We start from the raw sequence: 20,841 nt of genomic DNA on the forward strand, positions 1-20,841 counted from the left end.
TGGCAATAACATTACAATATTAACTAGTTTAAGGGTTAATATTCTAGATATTAATCCTCTGTCATACACAGTAGCAACCAAAGATTTTCTCCCATTCTTTAGGTTATATCTTCACATTCCTAATTGTTTGCTGTGAAGAAGCTTTTTAATTTGATGCTTTCCCATTTATTAACTTTTGATATTATTTTCTGAGCATTAGGAGAACTTTTGATAAAGTCATTGCCACGTACAGGCAAATACTACATGCAAATTGTTCAACTAAAACTTTTTAAATTTAGTGGGTCATCATTTTATGTTTCCAGCTCTTATAAAGACAGGAACAATGATATTTACCCAGAACAGTTCAAACAGTCAGTGACAGGCCTCCATGTAGCTTCTTAACAGATTCTTGAAAAACTAATCAGAGTTAAATAGTTATGTCATTTGAATTTAACTTTTAATTTTGTTTTTAGCCCTGGGGACATGAATGAGATTCTGCTACACTAATCAAATGGTGTAGCATTGTAGCCCAAGGCTATTATCTGTTATAGTATGATTTTATTTTAACAATAAGGGAAGGGGATATAATTATAAAAAATTCAAAATAATGATTTTACTTAAATGCATTAATATTCTATTAAAGGAGAAATAATAAAAATGTTAAGAATATATTTTCAAAGATTATAACTCAGAGCTTGCTAACTAGTGGGCCAGGGGAGGGTTGGGATGAATGGAGTTTTCAGTCTCTTGGAGCTTTTCTGATTACCCCTCTTATGCAAATCATTTTCTATATATACAATGACATGAAAAAGTTTGGAAAGTACGCTAAAAAGAACCACAAAATACATACTGTACATTTAATTCTATGTACAGATAATTCTGTTGTTTATATTATAGTGTTAATAAAAATACTCTTATAATCAAAAGATCACCACAACAATGATGACCAACAAGAGCAAAGGAATGCTAGAACTGTCTATGAATGGTACATCTAAAGAAGTATAAAGGTTTGTGAATGGGTTCAAACAAAATATGTATATATACTCTCATCATAGTCTAGGTCCTGTATAGTCTCATTCGTTTTAAAGCTTCTCCAATGAGAGAGCAATTTTATTTCTGTTCAGCAGGTGACATTTAAAAATACAGGCAAATTCATCAATATCACAAAACATCTTTTAGGTAACATGTATGATACATGATAACACATTTTTTACAGGATAGCAATGATGTAGCCTACCATGTAAGAACCCAAAATAAAAGGAATGAAAATTACAAAGGTCAACAAGCATAGTTTTAACAGAATTGTGAATCAAGGAAAAAGAAATGAAAGCTTAGGAACAAATTCTGAATTATTAGTGAATTAAAGAAGCACAGGTAGGTCACAGATAAAGCACTCATATCATGTGGAAACCAATCATTATATTTTTTGATGTCACCATTTACTAATTAACTCTCACAGAGGTAAATTTAAACTTGGATGCATACAGTTAATCTCCACATAAATATTTTCTTGAGAGGAAGACAAAAAATTAAACAATTGTTTGAAAGACAAACACCTTGCTCTTAGCTACTGTAAGGTAGAGTTAAACGAAGTCTTAATATTGATTTTTATCATGATATTATGCATAAAATCCTTCCTGTTTCCTAGGGAAAACAAAACAAGATCTACATAAGGAGACAGATACATTTTGCAAATGTTTGATACTTCTTTATCTACGACTATCCCCATAACTCCCTGTAACCTTCAGGGAGCTACCTCACATGTTTTTTGTTTGTGTGTTTTTTGGGACCAGCAAGTGAACCTAGGAACACATAACCACTGAGCCACATTCTCAGTTCAGCCCCTTTTTATTTTTTATTTAGAGACAGGGTCTCACTAAGTTACATGGGGCCTTGCCAAATTGCTGAAGCTGGTATTGAACTTGCAATCCTCCTGCCTCAGCCTTCCCAGCCACTGGGATTACAGGCATTACCACTGCATCTAGTTCACAAGGTTTTGCTTGAACATTAATTTATGAATGTGTGAATTGTTTCATTTTTACTTCTTTGTCAAACAAATGAGATTAATTTCATAACAGGTACAAAACTAACAAATCCACTATGAACATTTTCATTAATTATCATTATGACCCAATCGAAAAAAAATCTCCAACAATCCAACTTCAAATTAATTAGGCATGCAATGACCTTATTAAAATCAGAATTAGTTTGTTTATTTTGCATTTGTTTTACAGTACCGGGAACTGAATCCAGGACCTTATAAATGCTAGGCAAAATGCTCTGCTACTGAGCTACTTCTCCATCCCAAAATTAATTTAAGCATTGAGGAAATCCACCTTTCTTATTCCCTTCCTTTTTTTAATTCCCTCACATTGGCTAAGGAAGATACTATTCTTCTAGTCTATTATATTATAAATTAACTAAAATAAAATCATTACCAATGTCTCATTCACTTTTAAAAAAATACATTTCAGATACTATTTCTTCTATGAAATATCCATAAATTTCATAAAATCAATTTGCTAATCCTTACTCTATAAATGTAGAACTTTTATTTCTACTACATCTCACATTCAGGCCACAGTGTCTTCTGTGTGAGTTGTCTACTAATAATTCTAGAGTCACTATTCACACAATACCTTGAATGAATAAGAGTCCTATATGTATGATCAACAGCTGTAAAAATTCCTGGCTCTCCTGTACCTGCAATACTTTTTAAAAGTATCTCTTTTAAAAGAACACTTTCAAAATAGAAGGTTTTATTCATCTCTGTGAACACAGTCCTTAGCAAAAAAAAAAAAAACTGTTTAATTGAATGTTTACTATTCTACTAGTGAAATATCTCTCAGATTTAACTGTATTTAAAAATTAGAGCTGTAACTAACCTTATCTAGCAATTTGTTACTTCTTTGAATACTCTACCAAAGTATTTCATAAAATATATTTTGTACAGTGTTAAGAGTAGACTATGAAAAGAGTCTAAACAAATTTTGAATTGTTGCATTCAATAAGGCCTGAATGCAGTACTCAGGATTGATCCCAGAGCCCTGAGTATACTAGGCAAGCACACTACCACCAAGCTATACTCCTGTCCCTTTTCAAATTATATTTTGAAACAGGGTCTTGTTAAGTTGCCCTGGTCAGTCACGAACATGTGAGCCTTCTGCCTCAGCCTCCGGACTAGCTGGGACTTCAGGTGTATGCAAGGATGCCTGGCTAAAGTTTTCTGTACGGCAAAACTTCTCCAAGATTTTGTGTGCTAATAAATAACACTGAGAATCTCCAAGAACAAATTCACTGCTTTTATTCTAGAACATATACACTCCATTACCTTCATAAGGGCTCATGAGATCTAGACTTTCCACTTGTACCTCATTTGGAGGAAAAGGAAAAAAAGGAAGGAAGGTAAGAGGGAGGGAAAGAAAGAAGGAATGGAAGGAAGGAGAGGAAGGAAGGAAGGAAGGAAGGTAGGAAGGAAGGTAGGAAGGAAGGAAGTAAGTTTGTAAAATTTATTTATTATTATTTATTTATTTCAACTCATTGTAAACAAATGGGGTACAACTTTTTCCCTGGTTGAACATGAAGGAGAGTCACACCATTTGGGTAATCATACATGTACATAGGGTAATGATATTTGTCTCATTCTGTTAAGTTTCCTTCCCCCCACCCCTCCAATCCCTCTTTTTCCTTTATACAATCCATCCTTCCTCCATTATTGCCTCCCTCTCCACCTCACCCCCATTATGGGTGCAATAAGCAAATTCAAAATTTGTTTAGACTCTTCATAGTCTACCTATTAACACTATACAAAATACATTTTATGAAATACTTTGGTAGAGTACTCAAAGAAGTAATAAATAGCTAGATAAGGATAATTACAGCTCTAATTTGTAAATAGTTAAATCTAAGAGACATTTCACATTTTATCAGAGAGATCATTCCACCTTTGGTTTTTTGGGATTGGCTTACCTCACTTAGCATGATATTCTCCAATTTCATCCCTTTGCCTGCAAATGCCATAATTTTATCATTCTTTATGGCTGAGTAATATTCCATTGTGTATATATACCACAGTTTCTTTATCCATTCATCAATTGAAGGGCATCTAGGTTGGTTCCACAATCTAGCTATTAGGAATTGAGCAGCTATGAACACTGATGTGGTTGCATCACTGTAGGATGCTGATTTTAGGTCCTTTGGATATAGGCCAAGGAGTGGGATAGCTGGGTCAAATAGTGGGTCCATTCCAAGTTTTCTTAGGAATCCCCACACTGCTTTCCAGAGTGGGTGCACTAATTTGCAACTCCATCAGCAATGTATGAGTGTACCTTTTTCTCCACATCCTCGCCAACACCTATTGTTGCTTGTATTCTTGATAATCACCATTCTAATTGGGGTGAGATGGAATTTTAGGGTAGTTTTGATTTTCATTTCTCTTATTACTAAAGATGTTGAACATTTTTTCATATATCTGTTGACTGCTTGTAGATCTTCTGTGAAGTGTCTGCTCATTTCCTTAGCCCATTTGTTGATTGGGTTATTTGTATTCTTGGTGTAAAGTTTTTGAGTTCTTTATAGATTCTGGAGATTAGTGCTCTATTTGAAGTATGTGTGGCAAAGATTTTCTCCCACTCTGTAGGCTTTCTCTTCACATTGCTGTCAGTTTCCTTTGCTGAGAAAAAGCTTTTTAGTTTGAAACTATCCCAATTATTGATTCCTGCTTTTAGTGCTTGTGCTTTGGGAGTCATGTTAAGGAAGTCTTGGTCCTGAGCTGACATGAAGAAGATCTGGACCTACTTTTTCTTCTATCAGGGGCATTCTCTGGTCTGATTCCCAGGTCATTGATCCATTTTGAGTTGAGTTTTGTGCAGGGTGAGAGATAGGGGTTTAGTTTCATTCTGCTGCATATGGATTTCCAGTTTTCCCAGCACCATTTGTTGAAGAGGCTATCTTTTGTCCATTGTATGTTTTTGGCAACTTTCTCTAATATTTATGTGGGTTTGTGTCCGTGTCCTCTGTTCTGTACCATTGATCTACCCGTCTGTTTTGGTGCCAATACCATGCCGTTTTTATTACAATTGCTCTGTAGTATAGTTGAAGTTCTGGTATTGTGATACCCCCTGCTTCATTCTTCCTGCAAAGGATTGCTGTAGCTACTCTGGGTCTCTCATTCTTCCAAATGAATTTCATGGTTGCTTGCTTTATTTCTATGAAGTACATCATTGGGATTTGGGATTTAAATTGGAATTGCATTGAATTTGTATAGCACTTTTGGTTGTATCACCATTTTGAAAATATTAATTCTGCCTATTCAAGATCATGGGAGATCTTTCCATCTTCTAAGGATTTCTTTAATTTCTTTCTTTAGTGTTCTGTAGTTCTCATTGTAGAGGTCTTTCACCTCTTTTGTTAGATTGATTCCCAAGTATTTTATTTTTTTCAAGACTATTGTGAATGGGGTAGTTTTCCTAATTTCTTTTTCCAAAGATTCATCACTTATGAATAAACATGCATTAGATTTATGAGCATTGATTTTATATCCTGCTACTTCCCTGAATTCATTTATGAGTTCTAGAAGTTTTCTGGTGGATTTTTCAGTACCTCTAAATATAGAATCATGTCATCGGCAAATAGGGATAGTTTGAGTTCTTCTTTTCCTATTTGTATCCTTTTAATTTCTTTGGTCTGTCTAATGGCTCTGGCTAGAGTTTCAAGGTGGATGTTGAAGTGGTGAAAGTGGGCATCCCTGTCTTGTTCCAGTTTTTAGAGGGAATGCTTTCAGTTTTTCTCCATTTAGAATGATTTTGGTTGTGGGCTTAGCATAGATAGCCTTTACAATGTTGAGGTATGGTCCTACTATCCCTATTTTTTCTAGTGTTTTGAGCATGAAGGGATGCTGTATTTTATCGAATGCTTTTTCTCTGCATCTATTGAAATAATCATGTGATTCTTAACTTTAAGTCTGTTGATATGGTTAATTACATTTATTGATTTCCAGATGTTGGACCAACCTTGTATCCTGGGATAAAACCTACTTGATCATGGTGCAATATCTTTTAAATATGTTTTCCTATGCAATTTGCTAAAATTTTGTTAAGAATTTTTGCATCTGTGTTCATTAAGTATATTGGTCTGAAATTTTCTTTCCTTGATGTGTCTCTGTCTAGTTTTGATATCAGGGTGATATTGGCTTCATAGAATGAGTTTGGAAGGGTTCCCTCCTCTTATATTTCATAGAATACTTTGAGGAGTATTGGAATGAGTTATTCTTTGACAGTCTTGTAGAACTCTGCTGAGAATCCATCTGGTCCCAGATTTTTCTTTTTTGGTAGGTTTTTGATAACTTCTTCTATTTCATTGCTTGAAATTGATCTATTTAAATTGTGTATGTCCTCTGGATTCAGTTTGGGTGGATCATATGTTCCCAGAAACCTGTTCATGTCTTCAAGATCTTCTATTTTGTTGGAATATAGATTTTCAAAATAACTTCTAATTATATTTTATATTTCAATAGTGGCTGAGGTGATACTTCCTTTTTCATCCTGAATTTTAGTAATTTGAGTTTTCTCTCTCCTTCTCTTTGTTAGTGTGGTTAAGGGTTTATCAATTTTGTTTATTTTTCAAACAACCAACTTTTTATTATGTCAATTCTTTCAATTATTTCTTTTGTTTCAATTTCATTGATTTAAGCTCTGATTTAACTATTTCCTGTCTTCTACTACTTTTGGTGTTGGTCTGCTCTTCTTTTTCTAGGGCTTTGAGCTGTAATGTTAGGTCATTTATTTGTTGACTTTTTGTTCTTTTATTCAATGTGCTCCATGCAATGAATATTCCTCTCAGTACTGCTTTCATAGTGTCCCAGAAATTTTGATTGTTGTATCTTTGTTCTCGTTTACCTCTAAGAATTTTTTGTATTTCCCCCCAATGTCTTCTGTTATCCATGCATCATTCAATAGCATATTATTTAATCTCCAGGTGTTGGAGTAGTTTCTGTTTTTTAATTTGACATTCATTTCTAATTTCATTCCATTATGATCTGACAGAATACAAGGTAGTGTCTCTCTCTTTTTGTGTTTGCTAAGAGTAGCTTTGTGGCATACCATATGGTCTATTTTATGCGCTGCTGAGAAGTAAGTGTATTCACTCATTGATGGATGAGATATTCTATATATGTCTGATAAGTCTAAATTATCCATTGTGGTATTGAGATCTATGGTTTCTTTGTTCAATTTTTGTTTGGAAGATCTGTTCAGTGGTGAGAGAGGTGTGTTAAAGTCACCTAGTATTATTGTGTTGTGGCCTATTTGGTTCCTGGTATTGAGAAGGATTTGTTTGACGTACATAAATGAGTCATTGTTTGGGGCATGGATATTTACGGTTGTTATGTCTTACTGATTTGTGCTTCTCTTAAGCAATATGAAATTCCTTCTTTATCCCTTCTAACTTTGGCTGGAAGTTCACTTTATCTCATATGAAGATGGATAACCCCACTTTTTTACTGAGTCCATGTTCATGGTATATCTTTTCCCATCCTTTCACCTTTAGTCTTTGGGTATCTTTTTCTATGAGATGAGTCTCTCTATCTCTTTTTTTTTTATTATTATAAACAAATGGGGTACAAATTGTTGAGATGAGTCTCTTGAAGGCAGCATATTGTTGGATCTTTCTTTTCAATCTAGTCTGCCAGTGTATGCCTTTTGATTGAGGAGTTCAGGCCATTAACATTCACGGTTATTATTGAGATATGATTTGTATTCCCAGTCATTTGGCTTATTTTTGGTTTTTAACTTGACTTGGTTTCTCCTTTATTTGGCTATTCCTTTAGGGTAGTTCCTTCCTTTGCTGACTTACATAGTTGTTTTTCATATATTCTTCATGGAATATTTTGCTGAGAATGTTCTGTATTGCCAGTTTTCTATTTGTAAATTCTTTTAGCTTTTGTTTATCATGGAATGATTTTATTTCATTGTCAAATCTGAAGGTAAGTTTTGCTGGGTCTAAGATTCTTGGTTGGCATCCATTTTCTTTCAGACCTTGAAAAAACTGTTCCAGGTCCTTCTAGCTTTTAGGGTCTGGGTTGAGAAATCTGCTGATCTGTATTGGTTTCCTTCTGAATGTAATTTGATTTTTTTCTCTTGCAGACTTTAAAATTCTATATTTTATATGTTAGGTATTTTCATTATAATGTGCCTTAGTGTGGTTCTGTTGTAATTTTGTCCATTTGGTGTCCTATGAACCTCTTATATTTGATTTTTCATTTCATTCTTCAGATTTGGGAAATTTTCTGGTATTATTTCATTGAATAGATTGTTCAGTCCCTTGATTTGTATCTCTGTGCCTTCCTCAATCCCAATAATTCTTAAATTGGGTCTTTTCTTGATATCCCTTAATTCTTGGAGATTCTGTTCATGATTTCTTACCATCTTCTCTGTTTGCTCAGCTTTGTTTTCAAGATTAAATATTTGGTCTTCAATGTCTGAGGTTCTGTCTTCCAGGTATTCTATCCTATTGTTTATGCTTTCTATGGAGTTTTTAATTTGATTTATTGTTTCCTTCCTTTCAATAATTCTTTTATTTTTTATAATTTCTATGTCATCAATGAAATGATCCTTTGCTTCCTGTATTTGCTCTTTAACTGTTGATTGGTGCGATCATTCAATGCCTGCATTTGCTCTCTTATCTGATCGTTTGCTTCTCTGATCATTTTAATTATGTACATTCTGAACTCCTTTTCAGACATTTCTTCTGCCACACTGTCACTGGATTTTTTTGATGTAGCATCTAGGTTTGTTTGGGAAACTTTCTTCCCTTGTTTTCTCGTATTGCTCATGTATCTTCCCCTCTAGGAGTGCAAATCTGAAGCATTGCAGTTTCCCCCAGTGTACTTGCAGGTTTCCAAGAACTCACCTTCTCGTCTTCAGTAGCCTGAAGTTTTGGAGGAACTTGATAATGCAGTAACCTAAAAAGGATGCTGCCCCTCTAGAGATGGTGACCTTCAAATGGGGTATATTCCTTGCTAGTGGGCAGAGGCGCCTCCACATGTTGACAGATGGTCAACTGCAGGGGCACTAGACTAGACTGTGGCCCAGCTGGGCTGGGTCCGACTCTCTGGGCCTGCCTCCCCAGTCAGTTTGTTAGTTTTTACTTGGTCACTGTTTTTACAGTTTTCACTGAGCAGGAGGGAGAAGTTGTTTGAGCAAGGGGTTAACTGTATCTACCTGAAAATATTTAAAAGTCTCATAGCAGGTGAAACTTACCCTTCAGAGTTTGCTATCACCGATTTGTAAGAGAAAAAAATCTTTTGGGACTGCGGTTGTAGCTCAGTAGTGGAGCACTTGCCTATCAGGTGTGAGGCACTGGTTTGATCCCTGGTACCACATAAAAACTAAATATATAAAATAAAGACATTGTATGCATGTACAACTAAAAAAGATATTTTATAAAACCCTTTAACACTCCCTTTACTTCACTGTTCTCCCACCACTCCATATTAGGCTTTATTTCCAGAGGAATTGATGTCTTTATGCAGAAAGAAACACATAACTTCTACCTCCATCTACTATAAAACAGTAGTTCTCATTGGGGAAGTTCAGCAGTATAGGAGGTTTTCTGGAAGTAAATGAAGATGTTCTGGGGTCACTGCTGGCATTTCAGGGATAGGAGTTATAGAAGTTTAAGAGGTCCTGTTGTGAATAAAGCAGTTAATCCTGCAAAATGAAGCCAGTCTCACACATAAATCTCATAAGTAAAATCCTATTCATGAAAATTTGGGCATAAAATCTGTTTTCAATCTTAACACAGTTTGTTTTTTACTTTTATATGATTTTAATATTAACAGTTGCAGAAATGCAACTACTGAAATAAAAGGCTAAACTATGCTTTATTTAAAACTTTGTCAAGTTTGTCACTATTTCAGAAAATACACCACCAAAAGCAATACTAGTTGTGGTATTTAAAAAAGACTTGCGTAAGTCATTGTGTAGCCATCCCATTCACAATAATTATACCTGACTACTCTACTATGTCTTCTAATATGTCACACAAAAGCATCTGTATACTGAAATACGCATTACTGTAACTTAAATTACTTTCCTTTATAGTTTATTTATTGTACATTTTATTTTTTAATACTTTATTTCATGTAGGTAAACACATTTTTATTTTTATATTTTATTTTTATGTGATGCTGAGGATCGAACCGAGGGCCTCACATGTGCTAGGTGGTGCTCTACCACTGAGCCACAATCCCAGCCCTATTGTACATTTTAAATTATATGTATATATAGGTTTTACCACTATTAATTTTCACTTCATGTTATATCACTGTTATTTTCATTTCAAGAAAATAAAAGTTCCATTATAAAATATTTGTAATGTAAGAGGGGTATTAGTATGCGGGGTAAAGTGAGGGTGTTAAAATATAAAAAGAAAGGATTTTATCTTAGAAGGGAAGAAGGGGAGAACACTGGGCATGTTAGGGTTGAAAACCATGAATCTAAACAGTAATACCTCAGTTCAAAGAAACGTCTGGAGGCATAGTGATGGGGAAAGTGAGAGTATGAGCCTCTTTTTCACTTAACTTCTAAGTTTCCACAGTCCTGAGGAAACGTGCTTTTACTGTCTCAGCTTCTGCCAGTTTCAGAGTCTACACAGTCCTGAACTAGCGCCCACAGTCTACTGAAAGTGATAAAAATCCTTGGACCAAAAAGGAACGTAAAACACAGTGCTACAACAGCTCCTCATGAGCCTTCTGAATCTGTCAGCTTCCACAGTGGTGAGGTCACCTTCACTCCTGACCATGATATGGAACTCTATGTTATATATTACCCTTCATTTGGTAACAGAATTTTTCAAAAACACTTACCTCAGTAGTAGTTCCAATATCAGCAGATGGGCTGCATGTGCTAGCATCTGGAGGAGCTGTGCCTACACTACTTCGAACTGGAGAACTAGGGACAGGCCCTCCCACAGTCTCTGAGTAAGCTGAAAATGAACTGAGATTGCCTCTCCTCTGAATCTTATTCCAGACCTTCTTCATGGTATCAGTTAACTCATAGAAGAGCTGGACCTGGGCAAAAAAAAAAGCAAAGGAAAACTTTTTCAACTTCTATTCACAAAGTCACAATCCACTAAAATACTAACTATGAGAAAAATAACCACTCCAAGGAAACAATCTACAAAACAAAAATTTACCAATATTTTGCCACTTGCTATTTGCCTCATACTCACAATATGATATTTTATAATCAATTCAGCATTTCTGTGGACTGAAATCCTAACAGCTTGTTATGAAGAGTAGATTTAAGATACTAAAAAATAGAACAAATTCAGATGTCTCTTAAGCAGAGGACAGGATCAGAATAAGAAAACACACATATACCCCAGTAAATGTAATTATTTAATGAAATATAAAATGGTTACTCTCATTTCTAAATAATTTTCTAATTTTCCCTTTTTATAAGACATGACTCTGAAACTAGGATTTCTGCTTGGCAACATTAATCACAAAAGAATGATAAAGAATAGAAAAAAACACAAAATGTTACATATGGGACTTTTTTTTTATTTTTTATTTTTTATTTTTTATTTTTTTTTACATTTACATAGGGTAATGATGTTTATTTTATTTTTCCCCTCCCCCCACCCCTCCCACCCCTCTTTTCCCTCTACACAGTCCTTCTTTCCTTCATTCTTGCCGCTGTCCTTAGCCTAAATCTAAACCTAACCCTAAACCTAATGCTAGCCCCTCCCACCCCCCATTATATGTCCTCATCCGCTTATCAGCGAGATCATTCGACCTTTAGTTTTTGAGATTGGCTTATCTCACTTAGCATGATATTCTCCAATTTCGACCATTTGCCTACAAATGCCATAATTTTATCATTCTTCATTGCGGAGTAATATTCCATTGTATAAATATGCCACAGTTTCTTTATCCATTCATCAACTGAAGGGCATCTAGGTTGGTTCCACAATCTGGCTATGGTGAATTGAGCAGCAATGAACATTGATGTGGCTGTATCTCTGTAGTATGCTGATTTTAAGTCCTTTGGGTATAGGCCAAGGAGTGGGATAGCTGGGTCAAATGGTGTTTCCATTCCAAGCTTTCTGAAGAATCTCCACACTGCTTTACAGAGTGGCTGCACTAATTTGCAACCCCACCAGCAATGTATGAGTGTTCCTTTTTCACCACATCCTCGCCAACACCTATTGTTGCTTGTATTCTTGATAATCGCCATTCTAATTGGGGTGAGATGAAATCTTAGTATAGTTTTGATTTGCATTTCCCTTATTACTAGGGATGTTGAACATTTTTTCATATATCTGTTGATTACTTGTACATCTTCTTCTGTGAAGTGTCTGTTCATTTCCTTAGCCCATTTGTTGATTGGATTATTTGTATTATTGGTGTAGAGTTTTTTGAGTTCTTTATAGATTCTGGAAATTAGCGCTCTATCTGAGGTGTGGTTGGCAAAGATATTCTCCCACTCTGTAGGCTCTCTCTTCACATTTCTGATAGTTTCCTTTGCTGAGAGAAAGCTTTTAAGTTTGAATCTATCCCAGTTGTTGATTCTTGCTTTTATTTCTTGTGCTATGGGAGTCCTGTTAAGGAAATCTGGGACTTTTTTATAGAGGAAGAACCTATCCAACCCACTACTCCAGTGGGATATGTCATTCCAATATTCAGAGAAAACAACTGTTTAAGTTGTACATTGTTTGGCTGCACTCTAAGATATTTACACAAGATTTCATAAATAAGCATTAATCATGGAATTTGTATAACAACATATTGCCATATATTGTATAAAACAAGCTCAGGAAAAAAATGCAAACACAATATATAAGCAAATCCACAGCTGGAAACCATATTCTGTTTGCCATTTAAGAAAAAAAAAGCGAAATTCTCATATTTATAAGAAGTTTCAGCCCCAGGACACATCCAGATGATGAAGCTGTCTTCTTATGTGGGCAGAACAGATGCATAAAAATACTGTTGTCAATTCTTATTTGATATAAAACAATTCTTGGGTATACAGTTTTCTCCTGCTTTTTGTGTAATGAAGTCTCCAATCTCAGGTTATAACTATTTTTGTTTTTAAATAATGTAATTGCTAAAGATCCTACAAAACACTTCACAGAGAAAATTTTTAGTTCAATTTTTTTTCTCCCTTGGAATGATGAATAAGTTTCTTTCTACAATGAAACAATTTTGTTGCAAATCACATTTTTAAAAAGGTTATTTTGATTTGTTTTTAAATAAGAGAAGTGACTAATAAGGAGAGTATAAAGTAAAAGGAAAAGAGTTCTACATACTCTGAAGAGCAGAGGTTTATTTACTTAAGAGAAATGATGCTTTTATTGTCACTATTTCTAATTTCGTTGTGATTATTAAAAAATTGTGTATGAATGTCAAAAATGTTGTGTTTAAAGTGTCAAGCAAACAATGACATAACCATTAAACATATTTCTATTTTCAAAGAAGAAAGTTACTAACAGAACACAGACTTTCTTCAAAAAGTAAATGAAATATTTAACATAATAAATATTCAAATCTTACCCTTCACGTTTACTGAAAAAACTGTGCCAATGAAAGCTACAATGAACTACCACTTCCCACCCACTAGAATTAAATTTTTAAAAAATATTTTTAGTTGTACAGTAACACAATACCTTTATTTTATTCATTTATTTTTATGTGGTGCTGAGGATTGAACCCAGTGCCTCACACGTGCTAGGCAAGTGCTCTACCACTGAATTGCACACCCAGTCCTTAAATTAAGTCCTAAAATAAAAAAGCCTAACCATTCCACATATTGGTGAGGATAAAGATCATGTGAAACTCTCTATTGAGGAGAGTGTAAAATTTACACTACAATTTGATAGTTTTGAAAAATTATTTATATGAGTCAGCAATTCTACTTTTAAGTATTTCCACCCACAAGTAAAAACCTATGTCCACAGAAACACATATGTCCACAAATGTTCACAGCACCATTACATGTAGTAACCCAAAATGGAAAGATTCTATAGCGGTAATCCCACCCCCCCATACACCAAATTACCTGAATAAGAATTAATGAAGCCAGATGAAAGACCATAATGCCTAGTTTAGTAAAAAAATAAGAAAAGATGCACAGAAGGTAAGAAGAAAGAGCTGTAGGCATCACCATCCCCTAAGTCCAAGCAGCATAGAGAGAGGCACCTCTCATTTGGGAAAGGGAGAAGGAATTAAATTTCAGGCCTCAGACTTAAAACATATTACTATGTACACCACAGTGGAACTCAGTGCAGGGCAAAGTACCATAACCCCTGCCACAGGTCAGAATCTACACACTGAGCCATTGGAACTGTGATAGGCAGGCAGCAGACTGTCTCAATCTCAGGAAGAAGACAAGAGAGGGACTCCACTCACTGAGAAAGGGAAGAAAAGCAAGGCAGGAAAGCTAATAAAGGCTTTGTCTTAGAGCTCAGTGAGAGGCACACTAAAGTGAGACTTAGCACCAGGCAAAAATCAAGGCTCATATACCCAGGTCAGACCTCACAGAGCAAGACACTAGACCTGATCTAATATCAAGTGGAGACCAGTGCACCAGTGGGACAAACTCATGTTTTATTCTGTATTACCTCCAGCTACAACATGGAAATGGGCACATGAGGCTATCCAACATCTTAGAACTATGACATTAGGGGAACCCAGCTTAGCATAAGTTTTGATTGCCAAGAGACTACCTTCATCAGCAATACCCCAACTTTGGCAGAATTATGTACAGAAAGACTATTTGCTGAGGGTAGTACAGGGTAGTAAGCATGAGACTTGGTCATGGACCTCAGATCCAGGCTATTAAAATCTGACACTAGTAAAATCCTAATAGCCTCCAATCCCAGGCCTGCCTGAAGACAGGGCCTATGAAACAGTCCTGGTGTTACAAGAGAAATGCAACCCCAGTCCATTGGTCTTACATTCTGGTCAGCATTATGTAATCTAACTGCAGTAATCTTGGGCTATTAGACATCTCAGAAGTAGATAGCCCATAGCAACATAAGCTTTGGTCTTACCCAGTGCTACCCAGGGCTCAAGGTGTGACACAGTAATGAAGCATCAATGTCCACAAGAATGGCAAAGGAGCCTCAGGCGGGTCTACTGTGGCTCTGCAAAGAGCCAAGAAGAATTCCATAGTATCTGATCACAGGCCAGTAACTATGGATGAGATGAATGGGTTCTGCTAGTGGCCTCTGCCAAAGGCTTGTAGGATAGACCACCCTCTCTAGGTAAATCCTCAGTTTGTGTTGAACAACACACCAATGGTGAGTATGGGACAAAATTGAGTTTGGATCATAGCCTAGTGCTAAAATAACACAACTCACCAACAGCAGACTCAGAAAACTGAAGAGCACCATTTAGTGATGAAATAGTGGTAGTGACTACAGACTGAAAAGCAAGCAGTCTGCTTAGAATTTCTGGAAACACACGCACAAAGTCAAATTATAAAGACCAGAGTAAGTACCTAATCCTTCAATGCTGAGATGTTTTCATATACCAACATGCATCAAAAACTTTGTTTCACCAAGTGGTAAAACTAAGGTACAACAAATTGACCATATAGTAATTAGTGCAGGTGAAATCTCAGATGGAGAATTTAAAACACTTGTTTAAAGAATACTTAACAAACTTCAAGACTGAAAAATGATTCAATAGTCCATCAGAGAAACTTAACAGAAAGATGGATGCTATTTTAACAAATGAAACAAATTTAAAAGTAAAGTGTAACTAAAAACATGATAGAAGGCATAAATATGAATACATCAAACAATAAATAATTAGGGAATTTAAGGACAGGATATTTAAAAACATAAAGCTGGAAGAGAAAAAATAAGAATGATGAAGCAGAATCAAGAAAATATATAGGAACTTGTAGAATGCCTTGACAGAGTAAAGGGTAAAAGGGCTCAAGAGAAACTAAACCGTCAGAGAGTTTATCCAAAGAGATAATAGAAACATTCTCAACCCTACTGAAGGAATCACATATCCAGATACTGGAATATCAAAGGTCACTGGTCATATTTAACTCAACCAAGTAAGTCTATCCCCAAAACAGATTATAATCAAGCTCTCAGAGGTGAACGATAAAGAGAAAATTCTCAAGGCATCAAGAGAAGAGAAACAGTACACAAGAGTGTACCAATTCACTTGACAACAGCCTTTTCAGCAGAAACCTTAAAGTCTAGTAAGGGTAGCCTCATATTTTCAGAGCACTAAAAGAAAAAAACCTGCCAACAAGAATACTATACCCAGCAAAGCTATACCTTAAGAAATGAATAAGAGTTAGATGATTCCAGACAAAAAACAAAAAACAAACAAAAAAAAAAAAAAAAAAAAACAAAACAAAAAACAAAAAACAAAAAATCTAAAGGAATATACCTCCACCAGACCCATCCTACAAAAAATGCTAACGGGAGTTCTTCAAACTTAGAAGAGACATAAATATGTAAGAACAAAACAACAAAAGGTATAAAATGACTGGTAAAAGTATCTATACAAAGTCAGAATGTTCTAAATGTTATAAACATGGTATATAAACCATTCATTTCTTTAGTATAAAGATGAAAATACAAAATAATTAAAATAATGACTATGTTAAGAGAAAGATAATATGGAAAAATGTAAAGCAGGACATCAAAAATTCAAAATGTACCAAAGAACACAGTGCAACTGTTGTGTTTTTATTAGTATATTTTCCTTTTATAGTTTCTTTTTCTTCATGATAGATGTTATGTTGTAATAATTTTGAAGTAACTTGTTATAATCAAAATATATTTTTGTAAACCTCAGATTAACCACAAGGCAAAAATAGGGAAATGAAAAATAATGAACAGGAATCAAAACGTATTATCAGATAAGTCATTTAACCACAAGGTAAACTGTAAGAGAAAGGAAAAAAAACTATATAAAACTAAAATTCAAGGTACAAAATGGACTCTCATAGGAACTTACAATCAAAAATTTTCTCAAATGTAAATGAATGAAATTCTCCAGTGAAAAGATACATGGTGACTAAATGAAAATCAACACAAGTCATGCAAGGTGGTGTACACCTGTAATCCTAGAGGCTCAGTAGGCTGAGGCAGGAGGATTGCAAGTTCAAAGCAAACCTCTGCAAAAAGCAAGGCACAAAGCAACTCAGTGAGCCCTACAAAATAGGGCAGGGGTGTGGTCAAGTGCCCCTGAGTTCAAACCCTGGTCCCAGAAAATTAAAAAAAGAAAAAGAAAAAGAACATACAACAAAACAAAACAAAAACAAGACCCAACTATACACTACTTACAAGAAATTCAATTCATATCTAAGGAAATGCACATACCAAAGGAAAAAATGGAATAAGATATTTCAAGCAAATGGTGGAATCCCAAAGAAAGCAAGAATACTAACATCAGAGATTCAAGATGCAAACTTGAAATCAGTAAAAAGACATAAAAGGTATAAAAAATAAAAAAAACATAAAACATGAAAAAGATACCAAAAAATAGCATGAAAGGGGGAACTTCAACATTTGACTTTCAGCAATGGACCACCCAGACTAAAAAACAAACAGGAGAGTTAAATTGTACCCTAGACAAATGGACCTAACAGACATCTATAGAACATTCAACATCTACAGAATACACATTCTTCTTAGTAGTATATGGAACACTGACCAGGACAGATCATCTTTTAAGCCATAAGCTATGTCTTAACAAATTAAAAAAAAATCATATTGTATATATTTTCTGACTATAATTAAACTAGAAATCAATAATATAAAAACTTTGCAAACAAAAAACAAATGGAAATTAGACAAATTATTCTTCAAAAATCAATGAATAAATGAATAAATTAAGAAGGAAGTTAAAATATTCCTTTAAGCAAATGAAAATGAAAACACAACATACTAAATCCTATGGGAAACAGATAAAGCAGTGCCAAAAGGGAAGTTTATAGCAATCAATGCAAAAAAGCACAAAGATCTCAAATAAACAATGTAAGTTTGATCTCAAAGGAAAAAAAAAAAAGTCAGTGGAATAAATATTAAAGATCTGAGCAGAAACAAGTGAAATAGAGAATTAAAAATAATACAAAGGATCAACAAAACAGAGACTTGTTTCTTCAAAATTAAAAGTACCTCCCTTCCCCAGAAGAACTAAGAAAGAGAAGATTCAAATAAAGAATAACAGAGATGAAAAGGGAGACCTTATAACTGACACCACAGAAACACAAAGAAACACCAGAGATTATTATACATAACTATGTTCCAACAAACTTGATAACCTAGAAGTTATGAACAAATTCCTGGACACATTAACCTCATCAAGATTTAACCATGAAGAAATAGAAAACCTGAACAGACTAATAGTAATGAGATTGATTCAGAAATATCTTCCACCAAAGAAAAGCCCAGGATCAGATGGCCTCTTCTAAACACTCAAGGAAGAATACCAATTTTTTAAAAATTTTTAGTTGTAGATGGACACAATGCCTTTATTTTATTCACTTATTTTCATGTGCTAGGCAAGTGCTCTGCCACTGAACTATAGCCCCAACCCCAAGAATACCAATTATTCTCAAACTATCCCCCCAAATTAGAAGAGCTTCTTCCAAAGTCTTTCTGTGAAGTCAGTCTCTTATACCATAATCAGACAAGGATTCAAAAAAATAAAAAAATTTTTGGGTCAATATACTTGAACATACATGCTGTTATGGTTTAGATATGAGGTGTCCCCCAAAACTCATGTTTAACACAATGCCAGAAAGTTCAGAGGTGAAATGAATGGATTATGAGAAGTGTAACCTGATCAGTGGACTAATGCACTGGTGTATTAACTGGGTGTTAATTGTAGACAGGCAGGGTGAGGCTAGAAGAAGTAGCTCACTGAGGGTATGCCTTTGGGGTTCATATTTTGTCTCTGGTGAACAAAGTTCTCTCCCTCAAAGAAGCTGCCATGTCCTGAGCTGATTTTTTTTTCACCATGTCAATTTGGCATGATGTTTTCCCTCACCTCAGGCCCAGAAATGTAGAGTCCACTGACCATGAGCCAAAACAAACTTTTCCTCCTCTAAGTTGTTCTTGTCAAGTCTTTTGGTCACAACAGCGCAAAAGCTGATGAAAACAGAAACTGGTATCAACAAGTGGGGTCACTAATGTGACTAATGTGACCACATAGTTCAGAAAACTTTGGAACTGGTTTGTGGGAGGAATTTTGAAAAGTTGAGAGATGCAAGCTGGACAAGTTTTAGAACATTTTAAGTAGAGTTTAATGGGTGATTCTGGTGAGAGCTCAGAAGACCAGGATGATAATAAGACTGTGGGCAATGAATATTGTTCTCATTATATTTCAGAGAAGAAGGGGACTCTAGACTAGGGGCTGTTCATGTTACATTATGGCAAAAAAGTTATCTTCATTTTACTCATGTCCTGAAACTACAAGGCTGAATTTAAAGGTGAAGGACTAAATCTACAAGGGGAAATTTCATGGCAGCACAGCATTCAGAGGATGGCATGGACACTTTTAGCTAAGTTTACTGTCATAATCCAGAGCACAATGCAGAGCAGAAATATCTGAAGAACTTGCATTTTGGCCAGAAAGGTGCAAGTAAAACAGAGACTAAGGAAGGAGATTATAATCACCGAAGAGATTCTACACAATTTACCCAGAAACAATAGAAAAAATGGCTTGAGGGCATCTCAAGAATTGACAAGATCATACTCATCTCAGACTCAATGGAGTCAAAGTAAAAATTTCTTTGAGAAGAGACCATGGGGGAATCCTGCTTGCCCAGGGGGGTCTAGGAAGTCGTTTCACTGTGCCCAGCTGCACAGGCAGTTAGAAATTGTTGCAGTCATGGTCCCAAGAGGCTTGCTATTACAAGAAATGGTGCAGACCTTGGCATCAGCCATGTGGTCCTGGTTCTGCAGGAATTTAGGAGGCTGGACTTAGGGGTTCATGGAGGTTTCCATTGAAACTTCAATGGAAGATCTGAGAGGTCAGGTAAAATGATGCAGGGTTGAAATTTCTGCAGGCAGTCTCTGAGAGGGCAACAAATGAACATGTGAAAAGAAAAACTTGCAGTGAAGCACCTTAGGTTAGGACATGCCAGTAATGTGAAATTTCTACCAAGGAAAATTGAAGGAATCAAGCAAAGACAAGCCAGGAGGGAATCCAGATGGGCTACAACTAGAAAGTCTTTAGTGGCACAACCACAAAGGTCCTTTAGAGAGAACAACACAATGCCATGTGTCCCAGATGCTAAATACAAAACTACAGGACTTGTTTGCCTAGCTTGATCTTGGTCTTGCTTTAATCCTATGCTTGATCTTGGTCTTGCTTTAATCCCATCCTTTCCTTTTGTGTTCCTATTTCTCCATTGTGAACTGGAAATGTTTACTCTATGTCATTATAGATTGGATATATGTAACTTGCTTTTCATAGTTGCAGGTGAAAACATCCAAGAGTTTGCCTTGAGTTTCATATGAGACTTAGACTTGACTTTTTGGTAATGCCAAGACTGTTAAGACCATGGGAACTCCTGGAAATGAACTAAATATATTTTGCATTGTGATGTGCATATGAGATTTTATAAGTCAGGTACAGATGTTATGGTTTAGAGATGAGGTATGCCCCCAAAAGCTCATGTGTGACATAATGCAAGAATATTAAGAAGTGAAATGATCGGATTATGAGTAGTGTAACCTAACCAGTGGATTAATGCAGTCATGGATTAACTGAATGGTAACTGTAGGCAGGTAAGGTAGGTGGGGCTGGAGGAAGTATTTCACTGGGGGAATGCCTTTGGGGTTTACATTTTGTCCCTGATGAGCAGAGCTCTATCC

General features: G+C 35.4%; 1 protein-coding gene across 6 annotated transcripts in view; it reads right to left on the minus strand.

Moving 5' to 3' along the window:
* Vps13b (vacuolar protein sorting 13 homolog B) overlaps positions 1–20,841 on the minus strand; it is an 829,431-nt gene that overhangs the window by 352,626 nt on the left and 455,964 nt on the right. For all 6 annotated transcript variants that reach the window (XR_007108524.1, XR_007108523.1, XM_047551787.1 and 3 more), the window contains exon 25: positions 10,844–11,047. Coding sequence is in view for 4 of the 6 variants with exons in the window: in XM_047551787.1 (XP_047407743.1) it covers positions 10,844–11,047 (204 nt within the window). In the remaining 2 variants the exon portion in view is untranslated. The remainder of the gene's footprint in view (positions 1–10,843; positions 11,048–20,841) is intronic.

The sequence above is a fragment of the Sciurus carolinensis genome, chromosome 1 (genome assembly GCF_902686445.1).
Source record: "Sciurus carolinensis chromosome 1, mSciCar1.2, whole genome shotgun sequence".
Taxonomy (NCBI): domain Eukaryota; kingdom Metazoa; phylum Chordata; class Mammalia; order Rodentia; family Sciuridae; genus Sciurus; species Sciurus carolinensis.